The sequence below is a fragment of the Amphiprion ocellaris genome, chromosome 4, assembly GCF_022539595.1.
Source record: "Amphiprion ocellaris isolate individual 3 ecotype Okinawa chromosome 4, ASM2253959v1, whole genome shotgun sequence".
Classification (NCBI taxonomy): Eukaryota; Metazoa; Chordata; class Actinopteri; family Pomacentridae; genus Amphiprion; species Amphiprion ocellaris.
Window position 1 is genome coordinate 25,376,656 of NC_072769.1, and position 24,200 is coordinate 25,400,855.

General features: G+C 39.7%; 1 protein-coding gene across 2 annotated transcripts in view; it reads right to left on the reverse strand.

Annotated features, from left to right (window-relative positions):
* Positions 1–1,754: 1,754 nt before the first annotated feature.
* The window catches only part of vegfc (vascular endothelial growth factor c), a 43,248-nt gene continuing 20,802 nt past the window's right edge, over positions 1,755–24,200 (reverse strand). For both annotated transcript variants that reach the window (XM_023263125.3, XM_023263126.3), the window contains 4 exons: positions 23,116–23,255; positions 12,862–13,004; positions 7,465–7,789; positions 1,755–4,169 (listed from right to left, as the gene is read on the reverse strand). In XM_023263125.3, the coding sequence (XP_023118893.1) occupies positions 4,061–4,169; positions 7,465–7,789; positions 12,862–13,004; positions 23,116–23,255 (717 nt within the window). In that variant the 3' untranslated portion in view covers positions 1,755–4,060. The remainder of the gene's footprint in view (positions 4,170–7,464; positions 7,790–12,861; positions 13,005–23,115; positions 23,256–24,200) is intronic.

A 24,200-nucleotide genomic window follows, 5' to 3' on the forward strand; every position in this document is an offset into this window, starting at 1 on the left:
TAACAGTAGTGGTTTGATTACAGCAATCAGTGGCAATTAGCCTGTTGGTAAAAAGAGACTGATATTGTCTAATACTGGAGTGTTAATTAAAGGAAACATGTTGTTGAAAAATCTAGTGGGGATGGGGTCTAACAGACATGTTACTGGTTTAGAAGCATTTATTGTCGATGTGAGCGCTGAGAAATTTAAAGTAAAGCAACAGTCCAAATATAAATGTGATTCTATGAACGCTTCCAGAGCCACTGCACCTAAAGACTTGTTCATGATTTTTTTCTCTGATAGTCAAAACCTGATTTGTGAAGAAAGTCATGAAATCTTCACTACTGAGAGCTAAAGGAACAGAAGGCTCCACAGGGCTGTGACTCTTTGTCAGTCTGGCTACAGACCTGGAGTTGTTCTTGTGTTCAACAATCCTTAAAGATTAATAATAAGATTAATAATAGGCAGTTCTTGTCCGACAAATCGCTTTCTTATATGTGATAAAACTATCTTTCCAGGCAGATGAAATTCTTCTGAATTTGTAAAAGGCCACCTCTCCTTTAAGGTATGCAGATGTTCATTAGCCCATTGAGCTATTCTTCTGTAATTCATTGCCTTCTTTTTCAGAGCGGCAACAGTGTCAGCTGATGTACACGGTGATGTGCAGTCCCTATCAACGAGATTATCCACCTGTGTGAGACCAACCTTAGAGGAGCAGCTCTCCACCGTGTTGGCATATGGCACTGAAGTAAATAATAATGGAACCATGTCCACATATTCTTCATGCAGAGGCCATGTTTCAGTTGGACACATTAAGTCAATATGATGATCAGCTATCAGATCATTAACTAAAAGAGATTTAGATGACAGAGATCTAATATTCATTAATCCACATTTAATTGTCCTGTTTTTTGATTCTAATGAAGTTGTACCAATTTGAATAAGGTTATTATGAACAGCCCTTCTTCTGGTAATTTTAGATTTATAGAATCTGGGTTGTCGGGGTCAGACACAGTCTCTATGGGATATTGAGAGGGTGAGAGCCATAAGGGGCCAGCAGAGAACTGTGTAAAACTGCAACTTTGCTTCTTGATCTCTGCTTCTGGACTGCCATCAGTCTGCTGTTCAGTTCAGGAAAAGTACAGCAGCACACAATGGTTTTTAGAACAACCCATGCATGCACACGGATAACATGCAAACTCCATACAGAAAGATCCTGGGAAGGCCGGGACGTGAGCCGGTTTTCTTCTAGGTGCAAGGCGAAAGTACTAACCAACCAACATGCAGCCCAAGACTTGAGTAGTAAGACTGAATCAAGTTTTTACATGCAGTAAAATCAAAGAAAAGAAAATAAAGATACTACATAATCGATAAAGCTGAGGATGATGATAATTCTCTGTACGTCTGGTAATATGAACAACCACATTTATTATTGATTTTTACTATTTTATTTTTATTTAGTAATTTGAGCCATCAAACCCAACTGACAAGTACCTGGCAAGTAGATCACGCTTCAACTGCTGGGTTCGTCATTCTACTAAGTAAAGAAAAATCTGAAGACTGAAAATACCTGAGTTAATTTTAAATGCTGACGGATGTTTTCAGTTCATTCAGTTTTATGTATATGGTGCCAATTCACAACATAAATCATCTAAAGGCACTTCACTAAGCACAGGACCTTATGTTGTAGAGAGAAACAGGGTTGATTCTATTGTCTAACGTTGAAGTGGATTAAAAGCAGAATAACCTAAGTACAACAGACTGGATAACAAAGGTAAATATATACAACAGCCAGTATACTTTATTTTACACATACTTTACATGATACAAAAATACTCATCAGTGGACACTACCAGTGAACAGTTTGGACACAGCTTCTCATTTATGTTTTTGTCTTTATTTTCATGACTATTGACATTGCAAATTCTCACTGAAGGCATCAAAACTATGAATGAACACATATGGAATTATGTAGTAAACAATATAGTGTGAAATAATTGCAAATGTGATTTATATTTTAGATTCTTCAAAATAGCCACCCTTTGCTTTGATTACTGCTTTGCACACTCTTAGCATTCTCTGGATGAGCGTCATGATATAGTCACCTGAAAAGGTTTTCCAACAGTCTTGAAGGAGTTCCCAGAGATGCTGAGCACTTGTGGGCCCCTTTTTTGCCTTCACACTGTGGTCCATCTCATCCCAAACCAAGTGACTGTGGAGGCCAGGCCATCAGATGCAGCACTCCATCACTCTCCTTGGTCAAATAGCCCTTACACAGCCTGGAGGTGTGTTTGGGGTCATTGTCCTGTTGAAAAATAAATAATGGTTCAACTAAACACAAAGCAGATGGGATGGCATGTCGCTGCAGGATGCTGTGGTAGCCATGCTGGTTCAATTTGCCTTCAATTTTGAATAAATCCCGAACAGTGTCACTAGCAAAGCACCCCCACATCATCACATCTCCTCTGCCATGCTTCACGGTGGGAACTGTGCATGTTCAGACCATTCATTTACCTTTTGTGCCTCGCACAAAGACACTTTTCCTTAGCAGTGGTTTCTTAGCAGCTATTTGACCATAAAGGCCTGATTCGTGCAGTCTCCTCTGAACAGTTGAAGTCGAGATGTGTCTGCTACTAGAAGTCTGTGTGGTAATTTTATGTGCTGTTAACTGGTGATTTCTGAGTAGTGTTGCTTTCGTCAACGAAAATTATGACGAAATATCGTTGTCAATGGACCTTTATCACTTGATGAAAATGAGACGAGACGAAATAATTTCGTCTCGTCTCGTTTTGGTCAACGAAAATGAAGAGACATTTCAGCAGAGTTTTTATTTTGTAAACCGAATTTCGTCTCGTTTTTCTTCGTCAACAATATTGTATTATATATTTTATTATAGTTATCGTCACATAACCACCATTTACGTTTCGTCTCGTCTCATTTTCATCAAGTGATAAAGGTTCGTTGACGACTACATTTCGTCATAATTTTCGTTGACGAAAGCAACGCTATTTCTGAGGCTGTGACGGAGACGAACTTATCCTCAGCAGCAGAGGTGACTCTTGGTCTTCCTTTCCTGGGGAGATCTGCAAGTGAGCCAGTTTCGTTGTAGCGCTTGATGGTTTTTGCAACTGCACTTGGGGATACATACAAAGTTTTTGCAATTTTCCAGACTGACTGACCTTCAGTTCATAAAGTATTGATGGACTCTCGTTTCTCTTTACTTGGCTGATTGGTTCTTGCCATAACATGGATTCTAACAGTTGTCAAATTGGCCTGTCAAGTGTGTACCAACCTGATTTCTGCACAATACAACTGATGGTCCCAACCCAATTAAGAAGGCAAGAAATTGCACAAATTAACCTTGACAAGGCACACCTGTGGAGTGAAAACCCTTTCAGGTGACTACTACATGAAGCTCATCGAGACAATGCCACGAGTGAGCAAAGCAGTAATCAAAGCAAATGGTGGCTATTTGAAAGAATCTAAAATATAAAACATGTTTTGACTTATTTCACACTTTTTTGTTCACTACATAATTTCATGTGTTCATTTCAGTGAGAATCTGCAATGTAAATAGTCATGAAAATAAAGAAAAAACATTAAATAAGAAAGTGTATCCAAAATTTTGACTAGTGTATTTTCATTAAAAAATACTGAAACTGTATTAGACAGAGGTTGAAAAACAACATTTAATAAATTATATAATTGATATCTGAAGAATACTGAGCCATAATTAATACAAAACAAAAAACAATTATTTAAAAGGCGTTTCAAAACGGGTGTCCATGTTTTCTCTCAGTCCTTCCTTCAAGTCGTGGTCTGCAATCAGTCACTTTCCCATGAGGCATCCTCATAGTAGAATCAGTGCATTTCTCACCTTCAGTTCACCAGAGTTTCACATACCTGCTCTTCAATCACTAAGCTTTCCCCATGTTTATCAGGGTCCACACACTTAGCTGCCATCACAGCTGATGGGGATACTTGTGAACAGCAGGTCTACAGGGAATAAACAAATTCTACTTGTACAAATTTATAATCTGTTCTTTGTCATCTCGTTAGTGTCTTGTTTGTGTATCAGAGGTTAGTCCAGCCGTCTCCAGTGGGATGGAACGCAGCGACAAACTTCCTCACTGAAGAAGAAACCTGGTTCACACCTTCTCCTTCTTACTTCACAGGGAGGCCTGAGACAACTGCAATGACGTGACAATGAAAAATCAGGATTTAACTTTAAAACTAATAGCAGTCCAGTGCTAGTCAAGGTATGCATTGATTTGGATGACTGGTCTGTCTTCACCAGTAAAAGAAAATGGTCACATTCACATTGCACAGCACCAAAGTCATGAACTAGGCATCAGACAGATTTGTTTTTATCTCTGTGGGTTTGCTGGTGAGTCTGACTTATTCATAAATTAGTGCACAGAAAACCCACAATTTAACATTGTTGAGCAGAACAAAAAGTATTGTTTTTATCCTTGCAAGAGGAGGAACAAAACATGGAAAATATACATTTGTTTTGATATTTCTTCTGTGGAAGTTTGGCTTAAAAATGTAGTTTGTCTTGCAGGTATTTCATTATACATCCAAGTATTGGAGAAATGTACTTTCTATTTTGAGTGACAGGACTCTCAATTTCCAAACAATTAATTTTGGGAGGAATATGAATTTGCAACCTTTATGGAAATTCATCAAATCAGACACAGTAGTGATGCAGTACAAAACAGAGGATCATCAACATCAACAGGGTTGATCTTTGGATACAATGAATATCTGTGCAAAATACCACGCTGGCATTCCATCTGCTGTTGAGATATTTCAGTCTGGACAAAAAAGGTTAAATGACCAACCATCGGTCATTGCCCAGGTCTCCATATCTGTTAGCAATGCTACAGGTAGCAGATAAAGCTGGCAGTTCACTACTTCAATAATATGTCCAAGACTACATACTGTGCTGAGACTCTAGCTGTTGCAAAACTTAACAGGATACAGTAGAAATCAAGATAAACCAGAAAACACTTGGAATAATGATACTAGGAGTGATAACTACTTTAAACCCTGTCCATCTGTGCTGAAACTACATCATATTTCAGTCTTGTGGTTTCGTTTTGGGGGTGATGCTTTTTGGACTTATCCGCTATAAATTACATCTTGTGTTCTTCATGAATAAAGTCCATTATCCTTTGATTCATATGCACGATATGATCCAGTTATCATATGATGTCATTTGCGTTTTATTGTAGAAACACTTGTCTACCAGTTTGTTAAGGGAAAGCAGCAGTGTCGCACAATATGAGGTTCTAGCATTGTGATTTGTGCATACTCATTGGTCACATTACAGAAAGTGATCCTCCGCCTCTTCTCCTGTCCCTCTACCTCTTCAGTCCCTCACAACCCAGCTGGCCAGTGACAGATGGGTCCCTGCATTTGAGTAGGTGTAAGAGGCCAGATTAACCCCCCGGCCAAAGTATACCTGGGTATAAACTGGCCTAGGCCAGAGTATACACCAGGGTATACTTTGGCCTTGGCCAGATTATACCTGTTGACACATAAAGATTAAGCATGTAAACTCTTAACTGTTAACTTATTTTTTTTTTTTTTTTTTTTTTTTACAAAGCAGTATGCTCAGCAAGCAAATCATTATGAAAGAACATAACTAGTCTGTCCTTGAGCTGATTACAATTAAAAAAGTTAAAATCAAAGGAAAAACTGAATTGCATATTAAGGCAAAATTATGCTGTATGCAAAAGATTATCAAAGAAGTTCAACACTGGCTGTTTGTCTTTCATTTGTGCTTAAACTAAGATTGACTTGATCTATACGTAACAGGCCAGATTAAACCCCCGGCCAAATTATACTTCAGCTTAGCCCAATTTATTCCCCAAGGGCTGAAATAGACTAGCCCAGAATATACTCTTCCAGGCTAAAATACATTCCATGTAATATGACATTACATCGGTCAAATGAAATCTATCTTAATTTAAGTACAAATCAATGAAATTAAATCAAACATTTTAGGCAAAATATGGCTGCCCAGTGCATCCCGGCCTGGGATCTTTCTGCATGGGGTTTGAATGTTCTCCCTGTGCATGCTGTGGGTTTTCTCTGGGTCCTCTGGCTTCCTCCCACAGTCCAAAAACATGCTGAGGTTAATTTGTGATTCTAAATTGTCCATAGGTGTGAATGTGAGAGTGTTTGTTTGTGTCTATGTGTAACCCTTGATAGACTGGTGACTTTTTCAGGGTGTTCCCTGCCTTCACCCTAAGTCAGCTGGGTTAGACTCCAGCTCACCCGCAACCTTAATGAGGATTAAGTGGTGTGTAGATAATGGATCGATGGATTTTAGGCAAAATATATCATGAGATATTAAGCTGATGTAATGGTTTATTTATGGAGCACAAATCAAGCCAATCTTAATTTAAGCACAACACAAAGGTAATATAAATAGATATTATGCTGAAATCAGTTATACAGCAACAATTGAAATTAACAACAGCCAGTGTTGAACTTCTTTGATAATCTTTTGCATACAGCATAATTTTGCCTTAATATGCAATTCAGTTTTTCCTTTGATTTTAACTTTTTTAATTGTAATCAGCTCAAGGACAGACTAGTTTTGTTCTTTCATAATGATTTGCTTGCTGAGCATACCTCTTTGTAAAAACATACCCTAAATAATTGAACAATTAAGAATTTAACATGCATAATCTTCATGTGTCAGTTGGTATAAACTGGCCAAGGCCAAAGTATATCTCGGGGTAAACTTTAGCCTGGAGGGGTATAAACTGGCTTAGGCCAGAGTATACCCCGGGGTATATTTTGGGTTAATTTGGCCTGTTACACCTGGTTCTGCTCAAGGTTTCTTCCTATTAAAAGGGAGGTTTTTTTCTTGCAACTGCTGCCTTAGGCCTTGCTCTGAGGGTTCAGGCCAGGTGAGTTCTGTGTCTTGAGACAATCTAAACTGTAATTGGCGCTATATGAATAAAATTGAATTGAAATGAATTGAATTTGCTGTACTATGTCCCTGTAACCTGTAACCTTCATTACAGTCTAGCACTGCTGCTTGACAAAAACAAACACTAACTACTGTCTGTGTTCCACAGATCAAAGGTTACATCGAGGGTTAAGATTTCAAAGCAATAAAGACTACCACATTTTGAAATACCAAATGAATTATAGCCCACAGCTTTCAGTGGGGCTAGAAATTATTATTGAAGAAGTATTTTATCGTTTTACTTCAATAACTGGTCTTTGAAGTTGCGTTAAGATCCCATTGTCTCCTGATGTCAGAGGATCAGTCACAACTGGCAACAGAAAAACTGCTTTTAGCCTCAAAACATTAGTTCCTGCCTCATATCTTATAGCTTGTATCTGGTCAAGTTAAGCCAGTTTATGTCTCATTGTTCAAAATTCAAATAATTATACAGTGTAGGTATGGAAGCCAAAGGAACACTGAAGTATATTGAAATTTTAAAATTTGCAGGTTCTTACCTGCATGTGGCGTGGTGAAACCTCCGTCCTTTTAGGAAACACTTATTTGGTGACTCATTACATTCACAGGAACACTTTGTCTTGTTGAGGGGCTGGTGCCTCGGACACGTCTTGCTACACGTGCACTGGCAGGTGTCCTTGTTAAAGATGTAGTTCAGAGGGCAGGATGGAGGAGGTATCATGTTGCAGACACACTGACATGTGTTGTGATTAAGGTGTCGGTTAGGCCCACAGTCATAAGTTTCATCCCTACGCCTACATACGCACTGACAGCTTTCCATGTCCAGTTCCTTATCTGGGCCACACACATCTGCAGAAAATATGTCTGTAAAATTGGAAAGAAAGGGAGACACACAAATGGAGTTGGTCATTCATGGGAGTCTGGAGAGGTAGTAACTGCAAGGAGAGAGACCGTGCACAGATGCTATTTTACTGATACACTTTATCACTTATCTTTCTACATTATACTTGGATTCTCTGAAAGTGAGATGGAAGTTTTCCAGCATAATGAGTCAGTGTTACTGTAATTAGGTTCATTAGAAATGGTCTCAACCTGATATACAACAGATCTGAGTATACCAGAGACAGGCAAGTGCTTTAGACTTAGCACAGGGCATAGTGTAAAGGATATTGTATGACCTTTGGATGGTGTCCAAGGGTTTTGTGATTAAACTTTGCTAAAGAACATGGCAAGAAGTCTGATGATTCCTGGGTGCACATTCCTTAGTTAGATGGTGGTCAAAATAAATATTGTGGTTCAGCTAGGATCCAGCATGTTTGGCATGAACCTGGCCAAGACTACCATAACGAATTCATATTCCTGACAGTGAAGCACACAGTTGATAGTGTGATAATATTGGGTTGGATGTGTGGAAAAGATGTTCAGAGACACGAAACCATGAGTTGCTCTGACTTATGACTTGGCCAACTTGACCAAGAATGTTGAGAGACTTGAATCCAAGGGGTATCTTAAAGAGAAACTCAGAGCATTGAAGAGAGGAATTAAAAACACGAGCGACACACAAGGTAAAACAGGAAATAAAACTGAAACCACAGAGCATGACGAAAAAGGTAGCTTCTCTCAGAATTTTTTAAACAGGAATTTTTTTTTTGAATAGGTTGAATCACATTTTAAACAAATATAACAAAAGCTTCATTAATCAGATACAAATTGATCATGAAATTATTTTTGATTCTGAACTTCTCTTCCATGATTTTAGTCAACATCTCTCTCTATTTGTGGTTCTCAACACTTCTATTAGCCAGTCAGCTTGAAGTGACACAGTGATCAGAAAACTCTTTATTGTACAATTTGCACACAACCAGGCTTTTATCCAAGCTGCCATCAGGAAGATTTTTAAAAGGAACATTTCTGCCCAACAAGCTCAATCTCGTCTTCCTTCACTGTTCACCAGTGCCTGACTTCACTCAGTGCTTCCTGTGCTTCTTCTTCATGGCTACAAACAGACTTTAGGTTCATTACCGCCACCTACTGGGCTGGAGTGTTCATCAGAGTTACCGGTGTGCCAGAACTGAGGGAACTGAGGAGGGTGCAATTAATCACGTTATTATTTTCAACGCGTTATTTTCGCAGCAAATACTGTGTTTGTGCATATTTGTATCCATGGCTGTCTGTGTGTCTGGAGTCCCCACATTCTTCTGCTTTTCATTTGTTTACACTGAGTCAAAGGAGTGTTATCATAGCCAAACACAAACACACACGTACACACACATACACACACACACACACACACACACACACACACACACACTGAGGAACTCAAACACACATATGCAGACTCTGAACAAATCCACTGCAGTCATAAATATTCCTCAGTGAGCACATGAACATTCTCAAGTCACAAACACTGACACTGAGAAATATGACTGCTAACAGTGCACGCTGGCTTCAGTGTTTGGTAAATGTGTGGTACTCTAGGTCTCGGGAAAACACAGCAACATGCCACACCAAACCAAAGTGATCACCACCATCTATTGCCAGCTATTTATCTGTATTGTATTGGTTGATATGTAGCTTTTTTGGCTTCAGCTACAGGTGAACTAGCTGTTCAGTTTAGTAAACTGGATGAAATCGACACAACAAGGTGTCTACCACAGGGAATCCTGAGCTTCACTTCCAGTATTCAGTTTAAAATTGCTGATTGTGCATTCAAACCAAAGAGCTGTCAGGAATCAAAACCTGTCTTAAAGCAGATGTAGACACAGGCAGTAACATGAAGGCTGCTTAAATTTTAATGTAGGTTAGGGTTAGCAGTGTCAGTGATAATTTAGCTGTTTTAATGAGAGTGGCCTGTTCTTTCATGTCCATTTATGAGATATGATCACTGGAATAATCACAAAACACATTTCTTTCTATACAAGGGACCAGTTTTGTAGCTTTTGAAGTTACATTTAATTTACAAAAATGTCGCTCAAGAGTAAAATTAACTTCTTTATAACTGCACAGCTTGACGCAGCTGTCAGCAATCAAGAGACAAAACAGTGCAGTGCAGTTTAGCAATTCACAGTGAGCAAGTTACTAGAAAAAAAAAATTAGAAACCCTTTTTACATATGACTGACAACACCACTATCATGCTACATCACAGAGATGATATTAGCACAAATGAACAGTGACCGGTGCTTGTCAGACATAGTGTTCAAAGTTCTGCCCAAAGAGTTCAAGTACTGTTTCCACTACCAGATATCACCACCATCTTCACCTCCCGCTCCCTGCAACGCACACACAGAATCATCAGAGACTCCTCACACCCTGCCCACCATCTGTTTCAACTGCTACCATCAGGAAGAAGGTTCAGATTCATCCAAGCAAGAACTTCCAGAATGGCCAACAGCTTCTTTCCTCAATCCATAAGACTCCTCAATAACAGCGTCCCACCCCTGCCATCCCCACAAGACACGCAAACTTGATCACTGCCATTGCACTGTGACTGGTCATGCATACAATGTGGCCTGTAAAAAGTATTTATTGGTGTTTTTCACCATTTTTGATTTCTTTTTTTTCTGAGCGCTTAATTTTATTAATTTTATTTATGAAAGCCTTTTTTTAAATTCTATTACAGCTTATTTATTGTGGTACTGGAAATGCTGTGCTTCTCTTTGTTTTTTATAATAATGACAATAAAGAACCTTTAAACCTTTTGAACCTTTGAATTGTTTCATCAGACCAGAGAATGTTTTTCCTTATGTTCTCAAACTCCTTCAAATTCTTTTTGACAAACTCCAAGCAGACCTCCGTGTGTCTTTTAGTTGTGAGTGGCTTCTGTCTAGCTGCACTACCACTCTCATTACCACGACTGATGAAGTCTTAAAGTCCAGTTATAGTGACGGTTGGGTTCTCTGTCAACTGCCTGAATGAGGCCCTTCTTGCTCTCTTATTCATTCTGGCTGGATGGTCAACGCTTTGAAGAGTGCTGCTAGTTCCAAACATTTTCCACTTCACACTTAGTCAGACCAATGTGCTTCTGGGAACTCAGAAAGTTTTAGAAACAGTTTTATACCTTTGCTCTGATCTAGGCTACAGTTTTATCACAGAGGTCTACAGAGAGTTTTTCACTGTTTCTAGACTTCACTGTTTTTTTTTTCCTGATATTTAATATAAACTGTTGAACCTTTATATCCACAGTTTTCTCCGTTTTCAAACAATGTCTTATCTATTTGATTTACCACAGTTGAACATTGGCTGTAATGTGGGCTACACATTAAAACAGTGGCTAGGAACAAAACTGCCAGGTATGCACTGCAATGATGACACAGACTCACCATCTGCAGCCATGTTTTCCTTCAGTTCTCTTGCATATGCATTATTTTAAAGAGAGACGATTTCCTACATGACAGATTGCATTAGTCATGAACTGACACACTTAGGCTGATGTCATAACATTTCGCCCCAGTGCTGTTCTCCTATGCTCCACGTTAGTAACATCAAAGGTAGGTATTTCAGACATGCAAAATTTAAAACAACAGATAGTCTCTAATTGCTCTACCATCTATGCTGCGTATTACACTGATCAGGCATGACATTATGACCACTGACAAGAGAAGTGAATAACACTGATTATCTCTTCATGATGGCCCTGTTAATAGGTTGGATATATTAGGCAGCAAGTAAACATTTCGTCCTCAAAGTTGATGTGTTAGAAGCAGGAAAAATGGCAAGCGTAAGGATTTGAGCAAATCTGACAAAGGCCAAACTGTGATGGCTAGACGACTGGGTCAGATCAAAACTGCAGCTTTTGTGGGGTGGTCTGGTCTGCAGTGGTCAGTATCTATCAAAGGTGTTCCAAGAAAGAAGCAGTGGTGAACCGGCGACAGAGTCATGGGTGGCCAAGGCTCATTGTTGCATGTGGGAAGCGAAGGCTGGCTGGTGTGGTCCGATTCAACAGACGAGCTACTGTTGCTCAAATTGCTGAAGAAGGTAATTCTGGTTCTGATAGAAAGGTGTCAGAATACACAATGCATCACAGTTTGTTGCATATGGGGCTGCATAGCCAGACACCAGTCAGTGTGCCCATGCTAACCCCTGTGCACAGCTGAAAACACCAACAATGGGCATGTGAGCATCAGAACTGGACCACAGAGCAATGGAAAAAGGTGGCCTGGTCTGATGCATCACGTTTTTTTACATTATGTGGATGGCCAGGTGCGTCGATTACCTGGGGAACACATGGCATCAGGATGCAAGCTGGGGGAGGGAGTGCGATGCTTTGGGCAATGTTCTGCTGGGAAACCTTGGGTCTTGCCATCCATGTGGATGTTACTTTGACACATACCACCTACCTAAGCATTGTTGCAAACCATGTGCACCCTTTCATGGAAACAGTATTCCCTGATGGCTGTGGCCTCTTGCAGAAGGATAATGTGTTGTGCCACAAAACAAACATGGTTCAGAATGGTTTGAGGAGCACAACACCAAATTTGAAGAGTTGATTTGGCCTCCAAATTCCCCACATCTCAGTCCAATCGAGCATCTGTGGGATGTGCTAGACAAACAAGTCCAATCCATGGAGGCCCCACCTTGCAACTTACAGGACTTCGAGGATCTGCTGCTAACATCTTGGTGCCAGATACCACAGCACACCTTCAGGGCTCTAGTAGAGTCCATGTCTTGACAGGTCAGGGCTGTTTTGGCAGCAAAAGGGGGACCAACATGATATTAGGCAGGTGGTCATAATGTTATGCCTGATCACTGTACAGCTGTCTTTGTTTTGTTGGCAGTACACAATTTCCCTGCTACCAAATTAATCATGCCTATCAACAGTTAAAATGGTTGTTTTTTCTTCTTTTGTAGGCTACTTCAGGAAAAATAAGCAGTGTTTTTTGAAAAAATTACCAAAGGTCCACAATAAACCTCTGTGCAAAAATATGCAAGCACTCACCAAGATGCTGCTGGGATGGCCTTGGAGGTGGCAGTGGTAGAGGAGGGGTGTTGAGTTGCATATAGGTGGCTGTGTTGACACACCGACACTGACTGCTGCTCCACATCTGACCGGGAGGACACGTCCTATTGGCTATTGGGCATCTTCAACAGAGAGGAATGGGCAGATTAAAAATGCTTATTTAAGCCCTAACGCTCCCTGGTTTCCTTAAAGCAGCAGCACAGTTTATCAGATCACATTTACTGTAGATATTCGAAGGCTGGAACAGAAACTTCTTGCACTTCTTATCAGCACATTAGATTGTGTTTCATTGTTCAAGACAACTGAACCGAAAGTGAGAAGCCAATACATAGGTATTTTGATTCTTTTCCCAGAGGCTGGTGGGCCAAACATATAACACAACACTGAAAAGTTGGATATAAATTTGAGAAATGAGCAGAGGGAGCTTAGTAGTGGAATGTACTTGTATGCCTGCAAAACACACAAGTGGGAAGCTGTTTAACCACAGGAGATTGACAAGCTAATACATCTTCAGGCCTGCTACTGTGAGGACGGTTTAAGATCAACTTTCTAGGAGACCATTTGGAGGTTAATTGTTGATGCACTTTTTATTAGATTTGCCATAACAATTATTTCTGTTTCCTCTATTGAAGTATTTAGCCACAATGACCAAAAATATGTTTAGAGGAGAGAAGGTGAAGTATTCAACCCCAAGAATACCAAACCTACAATCAGGTATGATGGTGATAGTATTATGCACTGGGGCTACCAAAGTATCTGAGGTGAAAATGGCCAAATGACATTTTCCTAAATATTGGAATTGTTTACTTGGACTATGACTAGACTTGGAATATATTAAAGAACCACAATGCTTTATTGCTTTCTGTGACACAGGCAAGTATGCCTTTAGATCATTAAAATAAAGAGCTGTAGGAGTAACTGGAAACTCAAGACTGCCATGATATACACTACATGGTCTTTACAAGTGTATGTAAACTTTACTTCATGACTGTAGATGCAAGTTGGTAAACACAGTGTTGTATTTAGAGTCATATATTTTGTTTCTTTAACAGAAAAAAGAAAACAGAGCTAATAGGGAGGGAGTACTGAAACTAGACATCACTCTAAAGTAAGGCTGATGTTACTTCACAGCAGCTTCATCTGTAAATAAGCATCTGCTTGCTAATAATTTCTCTTGTTACAATCCTAGTTTCTGGGCGAGGCCAAGAACCTATTGAAGTACCCTTATGTGTGCTCTCTGGACTGGCACTGATATCACCGATTGAGCTGTAAAGAGGAATCCCAAAAGGACAGAGGATTTTTCTGTTTAATTGCAATTGTTTTCCATGAGTGACCTGACCTGTTTTTATATTCAAGAACACCTGTGGTTTCTTTTCTCCTAGGACTGTTCCATACTGCTGCACTTGATATATAATTTCATCTCCTGTGATTTTCAAAAAAAAATTCATTTCTTCTTCTTGAGATGTTTTCTGTCATAGTCATTTATCCAGTCTTCATGTTGGTATATGCCTTCTTACTCCAATTGCAATCTCACTAGATTAAAGATACTCACTGCACAAAGGATAAAGTCTGGCAATAAATTACAGCTGTCAGTCGGTCTTCAACTTCGCATCTAAAAGCAGCAGATTCCACATTAAAATGGCTCTTGTATACAATTACACACTGTATAGGTCTATAGTGTGAAATAAAAGCTGAAGACAGTCTCTGTTTCTGTCTCTTTCTCATGCCTTGATCATAAAATTCAAATAACTAAAGTAGCAAAAACTTTGGGAGGGCACTGTACATCGGTATTGTGTTAACTTGTGTCTGCTTCCAGTGAGGGGACAAAACACAGTTATTGTAGGTTTAATAACTGTGGAAACAAAGGCCCCATTTCTTCAACAAATGTGGTACAATCTTTTCAACAGTATTCATTTTACATGATCATTAAAATGTATTTCGCAGAGTGTAAATGTGACAGAAACTGATATAAACACAGCCCAAAAAATGACCCTGATCTGTATGAGCTTGATGGGTCAGAAACTGAGTGTTAAATGGTCCGAGGAATGGGATTCCTCAGATGTGTGTGTGGAGGGGAATGTGCAGTTTGCCCAGTCTTTACCTCCTGCCATGATAAGCCAGCTGAAGGACTCCAGACAAATAAACACCTTGATCAAAGAGTATTTCTTAGCATACTAACCAACCTTTCATTTCAGGATTCACTTTCAGAGAGTATAATGTACTCTATGAAGGACTGATTGTCTGAACATGGACTGCAATACCTTACATTTATCGCTGGTAACCAGGGTTTATGTCTCATTTCTCAAAGTCAACATAAGGTTACGACCGTTCTTAATACACTTTGACCTTGATATCTCTAAGTTATAAAAAGTCCTTGTAGTTGCATAAACATGGGAAAAGTTACAGAAAGAAAGATTAGAAAAACTCCAAAGTTTCAACCATGTGTAGGTCACCTTAACAGTAAATGGATCAAATGCGGTTTAGAAAAGTTTAGTTGACTTGGAAACTAAAAGGAAGCAAATTGTAGGTAAATAAACATCTCCATCAAAGCTGGTCCTCTTGGGTCAACTTCACATGATATCTTAACATTGATATCTTCTGTGATTACTGCAGCACTGCTGTTTGCTATGTTAAGACCATGTGACCTTAATATTTGTTTTCTCTAGTTAAATTGTTGCTGTCTTCTTTTCCCCAAATGTCTTTAATCATTTTTTCATCCTTTCAAGTCCCCCTCTCCCTAGATGTCGAGCTTCTCACTCTATCTCTAAGGCTGAGTCCAGCCACCCTATGGAGGAAACTCATTTTGCGCACTTCTATCTGCAACTTCATTTTATCAGTCACTACCAAGAGCATATGACCATAAGTGGTGGTTGGAGTGTAAATCAAAAAATGCAGCCTCTGGTTCCTCATGGTTCAGCTTTGTCTTCACCATGATAGTTGTGTTCAATGAAACAGATATACTCTTCATAATCTGTCCAGCTGTCTTCAGTGTGAGCATAACGGCTTGCATTATAACTAGACGCTATATGCCTTTGAATGATAACACAAAGTAAATGAATCAGAAGGATTACATTCACGTTCTTCAGGAAAACTTCAAATCATCAGTCAGAATGTTGGCTCTGGGACTCAGCCAGGCCTTCCAACAAGACAATAGCCCCCAAAAAAACATTAGAAAGTGATAAGGAAATGGCTACATTTAGACTAGAATTAAGCTTTTAGACTGGTCTCCCTAAAATTAAACCCCATCAAGAATCTGTGGACTGTTATGAAGAAACATGTCTGTGTCAAAAAGCCAACAAATTTAGTTGAACTGCATCAATTCTGTCAAGAGGAGTGGTCAAAGATACAGTCAGAAGCTAGTGGACGCCTTCCAAAAGCACCTAATTGAGGTGAAAATGGTCAAAGGACATTTGACCATTTGATCTGTTTGTATATTTTGGTCCCAGAATATGTTGTCATATTTCCAAACGACGTAAAATAAATCCATGAAAGAACCTAAATGGGGCAGTGGTGGTACAACGATGAAGTTCTGGACTACTGATCCGGAGGTCAGAGGTTCAAACCCCACTGTCAGGCCCTTGAGTAAGGCCCTTAACCCTTCCTGCTCCAGGGGTGCCGTATCATGGCTGACCCTGTGCTCTGACTCCCCAAATTGGGGGGATATGCGAAAAACAGAACTCCCCTTTGGGGATTAATAAAGGTAGGGGGGAAAAAAAATGCGTGATTGGTTTTTGTGACAAAGAAGCATGTGTTTTAATCTTTCCCTCATAGAAAATTCAGAGTTACAGAAGTTGATGGAAGCCCAAGACTCACAGAGCATAATCAGTTATCCACAGAGTTTGTTGATATGCAGCTTCTTCTGTGTATAGCAAAAGGAGCGCAGAGAGGGCGAGAGATACTAAAAAGGAAAATTTTGTCTGCAAAAAGGAAGACATCACCAATTGTACGGAAATCTTTCAGCTACAGACAGGAGGGTGTTGACCAAAAACAGCTTACTCTGTCAGCTGGGTCTTGCAATTGTAGCAACATATGGCAACACAACTAATTTCTTTGACCCTTTTATCAGCACCACAGAAACCAGATTTACTGCAAAATGCAAAAAGATTTCCCTGGAACTGAAAGGCTTAATCGGTATTCTGTAAACTCATTTTGTTCTAACATAACAGATGATCATTCACAAGCCAGAGTGCCCACACTCTAGCTTTAACTGTAGGTTACTTTTGGCATGTTACCAATCAGATAGTGCTGTAGGAGGGACATTAATGGAGACCATAAAGAGTTGACTACAAAAACAGAGGAGCAGCTGCATAAAACCCAAAGTAGCATAACTTTAATTCATGCTGTCACCAGTTGATAAAAAAAACCCCAAAAAAAACCCAATATGGATACACGGGACAATGCTGAATATCAGACCCAATAATCACATGGCCAATAATATAATTTTCAAAAATTCTGTATACATTTTTTTGAGCAGGTTTTAGCTACTTTCTGTTCTCAGTAGTTTGCAGCACAGTTGCTCTCACAGTAATCATTTCCATACAAAAAGGGACTGTTTGATGGTATAAGGTCGACATGTCCTCATGCTTTATAAGCCAATATCACAACACAGTATATTGTGTTGTCAACTGTATAACTCCTCTTCTCCCACTTCTACAGGGAAGTCAGTTAAAACATCATACACTTAGATCTGAACAGTAATTTCAATATATATTGCAATATTACTTCTCTCTATAACTTGTGCAATATCAGTTTTGATATCATGTATAACATTTCATTTTCATGAGCAATATATTTAATTACATTTTCAATATTTCACATTCATGTACAACAATTTCTATGTAATATGCAATATTTCATATTCCATTTAATTTTTCAGTTGCATTTTCTTCAGCTTGCAACATTTCATTGCCATGTGTGATATTACTTATTGCCTCAGTATAATTGCCAGCATTACTTTTTACTGCTCTATTCTAGTCTTATATTAGCTCATTTATTTAGTTTCAGCAATGTATTTTACTAATATCTTATTGCCTTTCCACTTTTTCAGCACAGCATTACTTATGCTACGTCTGAGGAATATCTGGCACAATAACTTCCTTTGGGATCAACAAAGTTTTAGTTTATCTCATTTTTTCTTATCTTAATTAATATAAACTTTGCAAAAAAAAAAGAAGAAGAAGAAGAACTCTTAATATCCATGTAACTAAAAAACTACAAACTCAAACCTAATGATGAATTACTCCATAAATCAAATACCTTGTTTGGATTTCGTGAACCTGACAATAAAAATATACTTCCTCTGAAAATAATGTACAGACACATGCTCATACACACACACACACACACACACACACACACACACACACACACACACGCACGTTGGTTAGGTTATCTTTAGCAGAACCAAAGAACTGTCATTGATGTAATGCATTTTCTAGCCCCTTAAACTATCCTTAACCCTGAACCAAGTATTTACCCTCAATTTGCTGTTTGGAAGGACCAGCCTTAAGGTTCTGACAAATCGTAAAATGTTGTCACAATAATGGTTCTAAGCTAAAATAGGCACTCACCCCCCAACACCCTCCACCACCACACACACTCAGAGTCAATTATATAAACTACCACAATGTGAACAGTCCATCTAAAACACAGTACTCAGGGATCCACTGACTTGGACAAAGAGACAAACAGCAGACTGTGTTTGGAGACAGCAAAATTGTTTTAAGTTGTGAAATTGTCTGGCAGTGAAAAGAGACAGAATGGTTTCAATTAGAGCTGCAGTAGTGTGGATACACAAACAGACAAATACAGTGAGAGGGGCGACAAGAAAAAGAAGAAAGATAAAGTAAAAGATGGAGAGAAAGGAAGAAAACAAGAATTCAATTTTGGTTTCTGGGTAGGTGGTGAGGGTTTGGGTGGCCAGGGTGTGTTCTCGCACTTCACCTAATGTGAAACATACATATGCTTCATGGTTATGAAGGTGCCTGTTCTTACATGCTAGATGATTTGTAGGCGTGGAAATCTCTACAACGTGTTCCCTTTTCTATCCATAGTCTGACCACACTGTATTTACTTCACTGCTGTGTGCGTGTACGTGTGCGTGTATGTGTGTGTGTATATGCACGTGTGTGCGTTGAAATGTCATGGCATTTGGCAATGGACACACATGTAGAATGCAGGCATGCACCCAACACCAAGTTCTGTTCATGTTGGTCAGGTGGTGACAACATCCAGACAGAAAAATTAAACCACAAATTGTTGTCAAGATACTTTGGGAGTCAACATGAAATGACTGATTTTCTGGGACAGTTTGTAGTCAGACATTTATGAACTCCGTTTCACTACCAGAACTTCAGTCATATTATAGCAGGCTCCACATTTTCTACTATACGCAAAAAATATATAGTCCAATTTTTTTGCAGATGTATCATTATCATTATCAGCATATGCATTATGTTGACTATCAGTATGCAGCACAGAAGTATCTAATATACGTTTGACGTGGCATAGAAAATGCATTTGTTGAATAGTTTAACCACCAGAGAACATTTACAACGAGTGGTAATTTGTTGAAGGAAACAAGCAACAAAACAGACCTCAGCAGGCAGGCGCCAACCGGCATTACTAAAAAGCTAAGCTAAACATGACATTATTATCTTTCATGTTGTTGTCAGAAGGAATGAGTCATTTTCAAGATAATCGACAGCACCTTTGGATGGTTTCTACAAAAATACAGTTATTTTCATGTTTGCCAATAATAACCAGACAGTTAACTATCATATCACTAACTTTGTGTCTTCTCTCTTCTGTTGTTTAGGTTTGTCCTCTTTGCAGGTATTTCTACTCTTGATCTGCAGTTACAGTTCTGCAGCTGACCTCACCAATCTCCTAAATGCTTATTGTTTTCTTATACATTGTGTGTCTATTTACATTCCAATGCAGCCTCAAGGGGGCACAAACCAGTATCCTCTGTGTGCCGGTCCCAAGCCCGGATAAATGCAGAACCAATGCCAAAACAAATATCAATCCTACGACCTCCATACCAGATCGGTCGAGGCATGGCTTAACAACGACCACCATCAGTGCTGTTGACCCACAGGGTGCCAGTGGAAACTGGGCTACTGTTGGTCGAACAAGGAGAGGAGGAAGACGTGTTGGTAGGCAGAGTGAGGAGAGGAAAGCCAAGAGTCTAGGACTGAGAGTAGGGACTTTGAATGTTGGGACTATGACAGGAAAAGCTAGAGAGTTGGTTGACATGATGCAGAGGAGGAAGGTGGATATACTGTATGTTCAGGAGACCAGGTGGAAAGTTAGCAAGGATAGATGTTGAGGAGCTGGGTTCAAGCTGTTTAATCATGTCATGGATGGGAGGAGAAATGGAGTAGGAGTTATCTTGAAGGAGGAGTTTGTTAGGAATGTTCTGGAGGTAACAAGACTGTCAGAGTGATGAGTCTGAAACTAGACAGTGAAAGTGTGAAGTTCAATGTTGCTAGTGTTTATGCCCCAGAGGTAGGATGTGAGCTAGAAGAGAAGGAGAAATTCTGGAGGTAGGTTGATGAAGTGATGCAGAGTATCCTCATAAGTGAGAGAGTGGTTATTGGTACAGACTTCAATGGACATGTTGGTGCAGGTAACAGTGGTGATGAGGAACTGATGGGCTGGTTAAGTATTCAGGGTAGGAACACAGAAGAACAGATGGTGGTTGACTTTGCAAAAAGGATGAAAATGGCTGTAGTGAACACTTTCTTCCAGGAGAAGCAGGAACTTAGAGTGACTTATAAGAGCAGAGGTAGGAGCATACAAGTAGACTACATCTTGTATAGGCGGTGTAATCTGAAGGAGATCAGTGACTGCAAAGTAGTGGTAGGTGAGAATGTAGCCAGACAGTATAGGATGGTGGTGTGTAAGATGACTCTGGTGGTGAGGAAGATGAAGAGGGTAAAGGAAGAGCAGAAGACAAAATAGTGTAAGCTGAAAAAGGAAGAATGTTGCACGGTTTTCAGGGACAAGTTGAAACAGGAGGTGCTTTCAGATGACTGGAGAACTACAGCTAATGTGATCAGGGAGACAAGTAAAAGAGTATTTGGTATATCATCTGGAGGTAAAGTAGATGAGGAGACTAGGAGGTGGAATGAAGAAGTGCAGCTGTGTAAACACAGAAAGAGGTTTGCTAAGAAGAAGTGAGACACAGAGGACTAAATAGAGTAGACAGGGATACAGAAAGATGCAGTGTAAGGTGAAAATAGAAGTGACAACGGTCAAACAGGGTATGCAGTGACTTGTATACTAGATTGGACAGTAAGGAGGGAGAGACTGATTTATACAGGTTGGCAGGGCAGAGAGACAGAGATGGGAAGAACATGCTGCAAGTTAGGCTTATTAAGGATAGAGATGGAAATGTATTGAGACAGTGGTGAGGTGTGCTGTAGGAGTGACAGGAGTTCAAGGTGGAGGTGGGAGGTAATCTGTAGTGATCTGTAGTGAGAGCAGGGAGCAGGTGGAGGAAAATCTAGAGATGGAGGTACATCCTTGACAGGAGAGGAATGAAAGTTTGCCTCAGCAAGACATAATACGTGTGTGAATGAGAGGGACCCAAGTGTAAGGGTGAGGTTACAGCGAGTGGAGATAAAGAAGGTGGAGGATTTTAAATACTTAGGGTCAACAGTCCAGAGCAATGGAGAGTGTGGAAAAGAGGTGAAGAAGCAAGCAGATTGGAATGGGTTGAGAAAAGTGTCTGATGTGATGTGTGATAAAAGAGTATCTGCAAGAATGAAAGGAAAGGTGTACAAAACGGGGTGAGACAAGTGATGTATGATTTAGAGACAGTGGCATTGAGGGAAAGACAGGAGGCAGAGCTGGACACAGCAAAGACTAAAATGTTGAAGTTTTCTTTGGGAGTGACCAGGATGGAATGAATCAGCAATGAGTCCATCAGAGGGACAGTGTACAGTATGTATAGCAGGAACAGTCTTCACAAGCATTCTCTGTTGAACCTTCCACGAACACAGAATGAGAGTGCTCCTCTGCAGAGCATAGTGGCCTCTGATTGGCTAACTGTTTAGTTGTCTGTTAAGCCCGCCTGGTCCTGCCGTCCTTAGAGTAGAGTTACTTCAGGATCCTGGTGAAAGGACAGATTGTAGGAGGCAACAAAAAAGGCCATGGTTTTTCAGCAGAGGTTGCAGCAATATTGTGACATTTCAGAAACCACATCACCAAGGGAAGACTAGCAAATATAACTGAATGTCGACAGTGTAAAACTGCTTAGCATCCTGCCCTGGCTAGTCGCACACCACAAAACACCAGAGACTTTGTCAGAAACCAGGGGGTAATGCAAAAAAAAAGACAACAGGAATCAGGGCATAATGTCCAAACAACAAAAGAAAGAAAAACAAAAGTCAATGAATACTGTCATCTCTGCCAGCAGCATGGTTTACTAGGAGTGAAAAAAATTGACACTTTGCACAGAATTTTACTGTCCATGGAACACTGCACTAAGGTTTTTTATATGCATAAGGTTTTTGATAGATATTTTGTAATGTTTAGACACTGAAATGTTTTGAGATGGTGAAAAATGAAAATACATTTTATTATACGTTTGAAAATATTTATGTCATATAGTCCTCGTTGCTTACAGGAGGTGGAAATGTTACAGTTGTATTATGAGGGGATGTTAAAAAGAATTACATTTTGTTCTTGTTAATCAACTGTGCATGCTATGATTTGTCCTCATGTGTTTGAAAAGATTGTACTTAATGTAGATTCACAGATCACACAAGTGTCAGCTCCATGAATGCATAGTATTGCATCTTGATGTCTGTCCCCATGGATCGGGTATGTCTTTTCTACACAACACACAGTGTGAATGACCCCATATCTCAGAAGTGCCTTTTTAATGCTCAATTCCTTCACCCTGTAGTACACTTGGGTGGGATTTTTGTGTGTTGTATCGCCACCATCCTCATGGTGAAATCATGATAGTCCTTATAATATCATTTTGTGTTATGGGTGTGGCTTATGGATCCAATTATCTTTGTTTATTCTCAGTTTATGTTTAAAAATTAAGGGGATTGTTAGGGGTGTTCAGGGGGTAGTTATGGTTAGAGTTAAAGATAAGTTTCTGGGACATTTTCGTATTGCATGTCTATGTAATGTTATCTAAAGCGATGTTAACATGATTGTATATGTGTGTGTGGGTCACATTGATAGAGTAACGCAGCGAGTATTAGTGCTTACTCGGGCAGGGATCTTCTGATAATGCTGTGAACTTGTTTGTAGATGTCCAGTTTGGACAGACAGCTGCACTGGGTGTGGTTGGCCACACTGATGGTCACTGGCTTGGTGCCTTGGGTGATTGGTACTGTGATCTCAAATAGCTGCAGAAAAATTAAAAGAAACAAGAGTCACAAAGAGACAACACGAATCAGAACAAGGTGAAAATGGCACATGCACAGTGAGACAAGTCAATGCACTTTTTCTGCTTTTGTCAAGGGGAACATTACGAAAAAGTACCTGCACCTACAAAGTTAGTCAGAGGTCTCTCTCTCAGCACATTTCACACATACTACAGAGGAGGTAAGGAGCAGCAGCTATACCAGGTGTGACCCTGTGGCTACATAGTGTAAGATGTAGAAGGTCAGGGGACCCATCTGACTGGCCACCGCTCAGCGTAGCATAGACTGTAACAGGGAGCTGGAAATCAGAGCCAACACCTATGAGTATGGTGGAATTTCTACCATCACTGGAAGCACGCTTGACCCACTGAGTGTCGCTCTGTGGGTATCTGTGGCATGCAGATAATTATCCACTCCATGATATGCATGTTTATAGGTTCATAATTATTATCATCATTGTATTTTTTGGTTCTTACATGCTTTCATGTTCAAAAACATTATTATTTTCATACTGTTTACTGCCCCAGCTCCTCTTCACATTGAAAACCACTCCATTTCAGGTCCTGTTTCTTTAACATACAATCAAAGCTACTCTGATGTGTCACAAAGTAGCTGCTCCTTCTTTATTTGAGGGCATGGCCAAAGTAGCTAGGACGGTGAATGTGTTATTAGGTGATATAGATGAGTAAAACAAAAAAGTTGGACTTCAAAAAATGCATTTTGTGTGGATTTTAGGCTCTGTAACATGCACAAAAATATCTAACAACCTAAAAATGAAAGGAAAACTCCAAAATCGTAATATGCGCTCTGTAAAGGGGTTATCATTTGCAACAGTGGGTAGAGGAAATACAATATCAAGTCTGTTTCTCAGCTCATATTGCAATTTTTTGAAATAATGTTTTACTTTCTAGCTTCATAACTAGATGT